The sequence below is a fragment of the Pteropus vampyrus genome, unplaced genomic scaffold, assembly GCF_000151845.1.
Source record: "Pteropus vampyrus isolate Shadow unplaced genomic scaffold, Pvam_2.0 Scaffold279, whole genome shotgun sequence".
NCBI lineage: Eukaryota > Metazoa > Chordata > Mammalia > Chiroptera > Pteropodidae > Pteropus > Pteropus vampyrus.
Window position 1 is genome coordinate 769,044 of NW_011889060.1, and position 10,007 is coordinate 779,050.

Consider the following 10,007-nt stretch of genomic DNA (forward strand, 5'->3'; position numbering starts at 1 on the left):
ACCTGCCTTCTGCAGGTAGGAGGTACTGTCCGTCACATGTGCGGATCACCATGGTACAGCGTGGACTCATAGTTGAGAGTCTAGTGCAGAAGAGATGGTCAGTGGGACCAGAGCCCTGTGCGGCGGCAGGTACAGGTGCTGTGGGAGCCCCTGGGCATGTGACCCAGAAGGGAGTTTGGTGACAGTTTCCCGGAGGAAGTGGTGTCTAAGCTGAGGCCTCAGCGATGCGAGGAGGTTCAGCGGTGAGGAGGGCTGGGGGTGGGGGCGCGTGCAGCAGACGCAGCCGCGCGTGTGCTCCGGCCACCGCCGTGTCCCCGCGCACCAGCTAGAAGCCAGCGCCAGCGTCCGCCAGCGCGGGACCCGCTTTCGGAAGTGGCCTCGCGCCTCCTCAGCGAATCTCGTCCGCACGTGGCCCGCGGGGCCCCCGACCTGTCCAGGCTGTCGACAGCGTCGCCCCTTTTCTCCTCCCTGCTTTCCCGCCTCCTCCCCTCCCCCGCCGCCGAGACGCAGCCGACCTCGTGGCCGCGACCTCACGCCGGCTCCCGTCGCCCGTCCCTCCTTCCACAGTCCCGTCCGCCTCCTCATCTCCCTCTCGCGCCTCGGCCTCTGCCAGCACCGGTACCGCGTTTCCGACCGCGGGGCACATCGCGCCCGTCACCTCTCCGGACTCCGCCACTCACGTCGCCTCCTCCCCTCGTGCGCTCATGGCTGGTCCTTGGCAGCGGCTCTGGCTTCGTCCCTTCTTCTCCTGGGAGAGTGGTGTGGGGTCTCAGGCCTGCGCGCCCGTCCTGCCTTCCCCACCGCACCCCCAGTCACCCGGTGGTCAGGGACCACCTAGAGGTGTCGCACGCTGCCTCCCGGCCGCGGTTCCTGCTCTGACCCCACAGCTCAGCCGGCCTCAGTCCGCTTCCCCCATCTCATCCCCCTGGTTCGCTGTCACTGCCGTGTTCAGGACACAATGCCCCGCGGGGCCCAGGCTTTCCTCGCGGGCGCACGTGGCCTCTGGCCAAAGCCTTCCCCCCAAGTCCCCACGCCACGTCCTCCGCAGGGCTCTCTCCCACGAAGCCTCTTCCCTCTGCCCCGCTGCGCCTCGCCGCTGGCGCTCACCCCCTCTGCCTGTCGTTTCGTTTCTCGTGTGTCTCCGTTTCCCCGGGGGGGGGGGGCCGCGAGGCCGGGGTGCCGGGCCTGTTACCTTTGTGGGTTCCCACCGGAAGCCTGTCCGTACTCGCTGCTCCGTAAAGGCGATGGATAAAGGCACGGATGTGGTTCCAGCAAGACCCTAAAAACCACAAAAATCAGTCTTTCCTTAAAAAACTAGCCTGAAACGTAGCTTGCTCAGCCGAGCAAGAGCAGAAGTCGTAGCTGCGAGCCCGCCTTCCGTCTCCGTCGGCCTTCACACGTCATTCCGAGTCGCGCCCTCGTCCACATCACGGCGACGGTGCTGGCCAGACGCTCACTGTGGGACGAATTTTCTCCAGACTGTGAGAAATCAAGTCAACTGGGCCGTGTAGCGTAGTCTCAGAGTCCACGTTTCAGCAGGACCTCCGGCGACCGCTGGGCCTGTCGCGCTCACCGCCTGCGTGTCCCCCCCTGCGCCACCCCCCAGAGCTCCCGTCTCGCTTCCCGGTGCCTTTGTCGGGGGGCAGAACCGTGGCTGTTGAGAGCAGCCGACCTGCCCGCTGCCAGAGGCGTGCCGTGGGGAGAGGGGGTCTCTCCACGACCTGCTGGGTACCAGGGTGGGGCGGGGCCCAGCACCCCGGAGCCTTGGGGTTCCCCTCGCACAGCGGACAAGCTTTGGTTCTTTCAGAGGCTTCCTATCAGTCTAAAAAACAAAAAAAACAAAGGGCAACAAGGTGCCTTTTGTGCTAGAAAAAACACTGGCGAGAAATGAGACTCGAACAGAAGCAAGAAACGTTGAGATCAGTTAGGGAGGAAATCCAGCTGGTGAGACATAGGAAGCCTTTGTGTGTGGAAAACAAAATCAGACTTGTAATTAGACAAATGTCTACGCTGCTGAGATGTGAGTATTTACGAGCTTGGAGTGCGGAGAAAGGCTTTCTAGAAGATTAGGAGAAAAAGATGGTGTATAATGTTTGACAGCGGGGAGTTAGCTCATCTGTATGGGTGAAACTCCCAGAGACTTGAGGACGCACAGCATTTCGGGACGCGCTCCCCTGTCGAGCATCTCAGCGTGCAGACGAGGAGCGGGGCCTGGCATGACGCCCCCAACCAGGGGAGAACCCGGCTTTCAACCCAGCTGCAGGGCTGCTCCTGCGATACCGTGGGTGGAGGGGGTGGTGGTGGCTGCCGGAGAGATGTCAGTGGTGCAGAGATGGAGTCAACATAACCCAGAACAGACCAGGGCTGGTCTCTGCCGACTTCATTATCGACACCCCCCTCCCCCCCAAGATCAGAGTACATCCCTCCATGTGGCCGACGTGGGGCGTGGCCTTGGTGTGAAAATATAGCCCCAGACAAACGGGCAGGGACACGCTCATCTGTCCAGAGGTTTGGACACTGCTTTTTAACAGCTTCTCTTTGCTGCTTTGTAACATGTACTTAAAGGGCATAAGGGATGAAGGAAGGGGTTACAATCTGGACTGACAAGCGGCAAGCCCACCGAGAAGTAGATGGGGAGTAGAAGAAGGAACGTCATCCATAAGGCAAAATAAAAATAAAGAAATAGCACGTCGTCGTGGGCATCGATACTTTTTGAAAAAAATTCAGGGACAGTAATTCATTTAACAAGCATTTGTGGGGTGCCGTCTGTTTTCCGGGCACAGTTCTGGGCACTGAGGGCCCAGCCCAGGGAGCAAGTGGACAGAAGCCCCTGCCCTCCAGAAGGAGACATGGCGCTCACTACCCGTTAAAATGCCAGTCCTGAGGTCCGTCCCACCTCCAGATTTGGGTGGAGCTTTTAACTAAGTTGAAAAATCTGTAACATCTCCAATTGCATATAGGTGTGATTTTAACGATTGTTGCCTTTTGATTTCTAGGGAGAAGAAAATGGGTTCGCGGACGGCCCTGGAGACCCCCTTCCAGGTAATGACTCTGAGGCCATCTGGGCTTCCACGCTGGCTAGCGTGGCTGCGTGAAAGATGACAGACAGTCTGTGTACCATTAACTGTGACAATCCGTATTACAGACCAGAGACACTTTCCAACCACATGCCATGGCGAACTGTAAGGGAATCTTACAGGATTTCACAAAAGCCTTCGAAGTGTTTCCTCTGAGTTAACCCTGCTTTGCTCGTGAGGGGCCCAGCATGGTTCTCATCTGGCCTGGTGTGGCATCAGGCAGAACTGGGCAGGCCGACCCCCCACCCCAAGTTCTGGGTGCCATGGCGTTGGCAGAGAGCTTGGCCAGGTGACTCGGCCAGGAAGGAGAGAGCAACGGGGTGCGGGCAGAGCGAGTCGGGGCAGGGCCAGCCCAGCGCCCAGCACCGCTGCCCCGGACACTGAGCCGGCCAGAGCCGCCCGCCTGACGCTAGGCCACGTGCCGGTCCCCACCCCTGTTTTGCTTTTTGCGTGTTTAGCCAAAGAAGCATTAAATGTGTCCCCACTTTTTTCCTCGTAAGACAGGCCCTTTGGCAATGTTTAGATTTTTTATTGATCATGGAAAAATATGCAGTGAGCATTAAAATAAACTGCCAACATAATAATGAAAAGAAAAACATAAACCTTACCCACATTTTCTATATTTTTAATAACGTATTGAATGACCTGAGTCATGAGGGCCTCGTTTCTTTCTTTCTTAAGGGGAGGGGTGGGGGACCCATAAAACCCTTAGACAATCCGTCATCAACCCGGGGAACTGTGCTAAAAATTAGACATATGGTACGTAACACCTGTTTTGTTCATAGAAACAGGATGCTAGTTCTGGGTGGTGAGATCCTAGCTGATTTTTTTTTTTCATCGAACAGCTCTTTATTTATTAAAGACCCGGCGTGTGCTGGGCTCTCTAAGAAGGTCTGGTATCAAAAGTACAGCTGTGGGAGATGGAAGTTGGGATTCTGGTTTCAGTTCAGCCACTAAATGGCTGTGATGAGAAAAATCAAGGGACGAGTTGGGCCAGGTGGACCTCGGATGGGGTCTTGCCAGCAGATGTCAGGGGACAGTGACTAAGGACGTCCTTACAGCCTGTGACTCGCCTGGGTGGCGAGGGCATGCCTTTTTTTCCCCATGTGCTCACTTGAATGTTCAGATTTTCTATGACAAGCACATATTTCTATTCTAATTTAAAACAATCCGTGTTTAAACTTTTTAAGGGCTAACCCCACACACTGATGTGAATTGTCAACTAAAATGAAAATGTATGAAGTGAGGTATTTAGGATTATCTATAGACGCTTATTAATTAATGAATTAACTTCAACCAGATTTCAGGGTGTCTCTAAAAAATGTTACCTGTGTCCCAATAAAACGGAGGACTAGCGAAGAGAACACGCCGTTCGCAGTGATGGCAGGTAATCCCGTGGGGAGCAGACGCTGCTGTTGAATCCCCGTCAGCCCCTAGCCTGTGCTTTGCACGCAGGAGCGGTCGGTGTTCGGTGGCTTGGGTGTGCGATTTTGTTTTTCATAAACAAGTAAATGAGAGACGCTGACTTAATGGCATCGCTTTTGGATGCACTGGCAAAGCAGAGTGTGTATTTTGTCCGTGAACGAGAGTAGCGACTTGAGATCTGTTTTATTGTTTTACTTACAGACACGTTTAGTTCTGTTTTATTGTTTTACTTACAGACACGTTTTAGCATTTGCCACGTAGCAGGTGTCTTCGAAGCGCTTTGCACACGTGCTTAGAAAGAAGTGCTCCTGTGCGTAGGCCCAGTCGTTTCCTTCACCAGGCGGATGCGAAGGAAGCAGAGCGGGGCGACGTGTCTGGAGCTCGGCCACCCGGGTCCACACCCAGCCACCTCCCAGGCCGCTTCTGCTGGCCACTGCACCTCGCGTGCAGCACTCGCCACATGCCGGAGTGTCCTCAGGGGCCGAGGGTCAGATTCCAGCCAGTTCGGACTGAGTCTTCAGCCAGAGCAGGCCAGAATCCACCTTGCCACCGGACAACCTTTCACAAAAGCTCGCTCCTGTCCCTCGGCCCTAACTCCGCTTGGCTTTTATTGAGTCTTGTAGTTTGAAAACCTGAAGTTACCTGTGATCCAGTTTATCGCTGGTTAGGACAAGCAGGATGGGGAGGTAGGAGTTAGAAATGACAGCCGATCGTGTGTAGTCAAGGAAGCAAAAGCATGCAGTTCGGGATTACCTACCACCCGGAAAGCAAAGCCCCGTTGTGGTAGGTGCAGAAGCCAGGGCCCTGGGGGCAGAGGCCACAGAGATATTCAGAGTGATGCCTCAGAGTCAGACGCCACCACCAAGTGATGCTCAGCGAACCGTGTTACAGGAGACGTTAACGTTTGACAGTGTTTTCGTGCAGAATTTCAAAATGCAAACGTTTGGGCACTGAAGGAATAAGGCTCAGTACCAAAGTGGAAAATGTACTCCCTCCTCTCATACTCCCAGCTGGTGTGATGGGCGTCACACGGACCGTGACGCTTTCTGCACCTGTTCTCGACAGGTGCCAGTTGTTCGGGAGTGACGTTCTGACCACCTTGCACAGTTCAGCACTGGCCAATCTAAACCTAATTTCCCCATTGAAATGAATGTAAAATAGGATTTTCATTTTTTTCAATTATGTCCATAAAGTGACACTTTGTTAATATCTTTGTGTCACATAATTTCACAATTCGCGTAAAATTCTGTGCTGAATTTTTACCTGGGTCCTTTTTTCACGAGTTTTTTTATGTGCCTTTTACACGCCAGTTTTGTTTGATGGCAAAATCGAGACCCAGCTTGATTTAGCAGCCTGCAGCCATCCAGTTTGTCAGACTGCCCAGGGCTGCCGCCAGCTCGATGTCTCCTTAAAAGGGTGTTTTAGAGAGAAAATGAAATCGTATTGTTTTCCCCGTTAGTTAAGATCAAACACCCACCAAAAACTCTTAGGTCACTTTCTGGGTGGATAAAACTAATTCATCATTTTCCAGTTCCCAACATTAACTAACGATCTCTGATGCATAATGCGCCCCAATGATTTGTCAAAGCCACAAACTGACATTTTCGACTTATTTCCAACCACACTGGAAAGCACACAGAGAGAAATAGGAATTTATACCCTTAGTAAACAAAACTGCAGAAGTATTTGACTCTACCGTGACACTCGGTATTTCACGGCTCCAGATCTGATCACTTATAGACGCCTCTGATAGAATTATTTTATTCAGGATCACAGCGTTTTGCTATTTGTGAAGTTGCCAGTAGAAAATGTTTATTGTGTAATTGTTTGAACTAACTCGAGACCTGTTTGTCCTGGGGAACGTTATTATAAATGATCTGACAGTGAAGAACGATGCTGAGCCCTGTGGAGGAAAACACCATGTGCTAACAGCTCTCGAAAAACCCGGTGAACAAGATACAACAGCGCCTCCCCTGCAGGGGGGCCCATTAAACAGCCTCTGATCCACTGCCAGCACCCTGACTGGAGCCCTTCTCTAGGCTCAACTAATCATGACCCCTGTGAATTCTGAATCTTGTTCCAGTCCACAATTAACTGTTAATTGACCGGTAGTTTATAATCTACCAGCCCCACACTTTAGTTAGACACCACGCCCTTGGATGTGGCCGTTTGTCACAGTTGTTTTAGTGACTTAGACATACCTGGTCGGAGACTGTGCTTGATTCCCGAACTCTAAGGTATAACGAAAAAGATGTGAGAGGGGATGGGGGTGTGTGTGTGCACGTGCGCGTGCAGAAACGGCCAATAGCAACACACATTTGTCTGCCTGTGAGTGTGGGGAGGTGTTACCTGTCCGGCAGACGTGGCGTCTCACCGTGCACTAGGGCGAGGCTTTGGTGGGCGACCTTATTTAATTCTGTCAACAACCATGTGAAATAGGTGTCGATCTCTCTGCTCAGAGTGAGGATGCGGCCTTGGCGAGCTCGGTGACCTGTCCGAGCCGCCCGCCTGCATGGCATTCCGGGTGTTGGCGGCCGACATGCCTCCGGAGGTCCTGATGTTCGTCTGGGTGGCACACGCTGTGCCCTTCTCCGTTGTGACCCGCAATCGTTCTGCCGTGTGTGTGCTCAGCACTCGGTTTCAGTTAGTTTGAAAATTTCTGGATAGCGCCTCCCAGGCTGCCCAGGGTTTTCTGATTTGATGTTTCTCTGTGTCACACTTTTCATTCATTTGATTTACTCGACATATATTATTGAGCGCCTTCTGTGTGCTGGAATGAAGTGGTGACATCAGACGTCAAAGTCCCTTTCCTCTTGCAACTTATATACTAGTTGGGAGTGACAGACAATAAATGCAAATAAGTAAGGAATTGCACATGGCCGTAGATGCCTTGAGTATAGATGAAGGTAATGGGAATTTTCCTGGTGGAAGAGGCTGCCGCTTTAGCTAAGAAGGAACACGGGGACCAAAATAATGCAGAGGAACCAGCCGTGTGGAGAGACTCCAGGGAGAAGACCTGGCTGGGGCAAAGGTCCCGAGGCAGAGCGGAGCCCAGTGTCGCAGGGACCAGTGTGGGCCGCGAGGAGCAGTCAAGAAGGTGAGCTGGGGGGTGGCCGCAGAGGCCAGACGACATGCGTGCCCTTCTTCCCAGGCTCCCTAAAAGGAAATGCAAAGCCTCACGTCTTCACATAACATGTACGTGACTTGACAAAAATGCTTTCACGTCATTTGATTTAATCGATGAGGTACAGGAGTCAGTATAGAGGAGAGAGCTGACGTCCGCAGACGTTAGTGCCGTGAGAAGTCAAGCTCTGGGAAGCTGGGGCTCTGGGACCTGATGAGCCCCAAGGACACAGATCCAGAGCAGGGAGTGATTGAGGGTCATGCACGTGAAGGACTCAGTGCAGGGCTGGTCAGTTCTTCCTTAGTATAAGGCAGTGTTCAGACTGGACTCACAGAGGGCAGGTTCTTCCAGCGTTTTGGCCCCTCAAATAAGAAGTCGTAAATTGAGGGTGTGTTTCGTTCTTGCTTTGTTTGCATCAGTGGAAAACACACAAGTCAAGTGTCAAAATACAGCAAGTGAGGGCCCTGAGTTTTAGAGAATCTAAATGAATTTTTATATATAGTTATCTTCTTTTTTACCTCCCCAAATCTAGGATTGATTCATCTTTTTGTATTTTAAGACCAGTTCAGTACCGTTTTCTACCACTATCCGTACACTGACAGCAGACACCAGCAACGTTCTTTCCTTTTCCATTAGTTCTCTATTCAGGTTCTAAAACTCATCAAGTAATAACAACAAATCTGCTCTGTCTCCTGAGACAGCCCACTTCTCGTTCATTCGTTCGTTCATTCATTCAAGGAACAATCTTTGGGTTTCTGTTGCACAGCAACCCTGTGCTTCTCATTTGAGAAGGGTCAAATCAGAATCCCATTTTCCCCCCCATTTCTGATGAAAACTTCTTTGGTCTTAAAAGTCTCTCTCTCCCCACGACTGTTTCTTCTCCAAGGCATTGCCCACTCTGTCCCTCCATGTGCATCGTGGCCTGATAGGTATTTAAAACAGAGCTAGACAAATGCATTTGATGAAAAAATAAAACGTTTTCCTGCTTAAGTTCCCAGAGAGCTCATTATAGTTTATCATTCTAAAGCCAGCGTTAAATTCACTAACGTTGGCAGTTTGTGCAGATTCCAGCTTAATGAGTTGTTTGTCATTTGCGTCACTGAAAATACAAAAGAATAATATCAATAGATTTCTGGCACATCATTTATTTTGAAAACAAATTGATAATTGGTCAATGTCATTGTTCAAAGAAATACAACCTTCTCACGCTCTAGAAGGTGACAGAAGCTCCACAGACACCTGACCGATGTTTCTGTCCTTGACACCGAAGGAGAAAGCATCGCCAACGTTGAATCTCACAAAAGGCCTCAGACACCAGAGCATCTAATTCTGGACTTGGTCGTTACAGCCTACTTTTGTGTTTCTGTGAAATTTAAAAAGTATTCTTAAGGCGTCCACATAAACACAGTAATTATTGGGAAATAGCCGTTTTTGTTATACATACTTCCAGACTTTTCTCTGTGCCCGTGAATGTGTATATAATACACTTTACACGGACAGGAATGTTATTTGCTTTTACAAAAACAGGTATGCGTAACTCTTTGGCAGCCTGCTTCCTCTTCCACTTGGCAGAATATTGTTCATTTGTCCCCGCCTTTAAACGAAGGCAAAGAAAATGGCAGTATTTTCCTAAGAAATCCCTCTTTGGGTGAGAATCTGCCTTTACCGTAGGGTGTTTTTTTAGATAAAGTAATTTCTATCCCACCACGACGCTAAAGCTTGATACGCCATCAGTAATGTAGCTGAAGACGGGCTCTCCCTGTGTCACAGAAATGTGATTCTACTCTTCTGCGCTCTTAAGATGCGGCACACACTGCAGGAAGATACGAGCCTGTTCTCGGGGCATTTAAGGCGAAATAGGGAATGAGAAAGCCATACAGGATATCTGACTGCAAGGCGGAGCGAACATGGCGGAGATGCAGACATCACGATGGGCGGCGGTGCGGGCGGGAAGGTTTCGTGGGAGGGGCGGCTCAGGGGTAGGTTTTACAGGAGGGATGAAGTTCAGGAGTGGAAGGGACGCTCAGGAAGCGGGGGAGGGAAAGGAGAGAAAACCGATGAGAGAGAGAACACCAGAAACGGCGCGGAGGTAGAACAATATCAGGTGTCCTTTTCCACCTGTGAAATCGACAGATTTTTTTAAAACTGGTGCTCGGTGCTGACAGAGGCCAAGTGAGATGAGCACCGCAGATACTCTGGTTGGAGTGTGAACCGGTGCAGCCTTTGATACTGTGGTTGGAGTGTGAACCGGTGCAGTGTGAATCGATGGACCCGTGCATCGAAAGCCTTAGAAAGCGCATACCTTTCGGCCTAATAATTCCATTACTGGTGAGATGGTTAAAGATGTGGCTAAAATTTATGGGCCGCGGTCTGCATCAAAT

General features: G+C 51.2%; 2 protein-coding genes across 4 annotated transcripts in view; both read left to right on the plus strand.

Annotated features, from left to right (window-relative positions):
• The window catches only part of ACTN2 (actinin alpha 2), a 389,901-nt gene that overhangs the window by 180,814 nt on the left and 199,080 nt on the right, over positions 1-10,007 (plus strand). The gene's annotated exons all lie outside the window — the stretch shown is intronic.
• The window catches only part of EDARADD (EDAR associated death domain), a 54,130-nt gene that overhangs the window by 35,082 nt on the left and 9,041 nt on the right, over positions 1-10,007 (plus strand). For all 3 annotated transcript variants that reach the window (XM_023520832.1, XM_011375899.2, XM_023520833.1), the window contains one exon: positions 2,997-3,042. In XM_023520832.1, the coding sequence (XP_023376600.1) occupies positions 2,997-3,042 (46 nt within the window). The remainder of the gene's footprint in view (positions 1-2,996; positions 3,043-10,007) is intronic.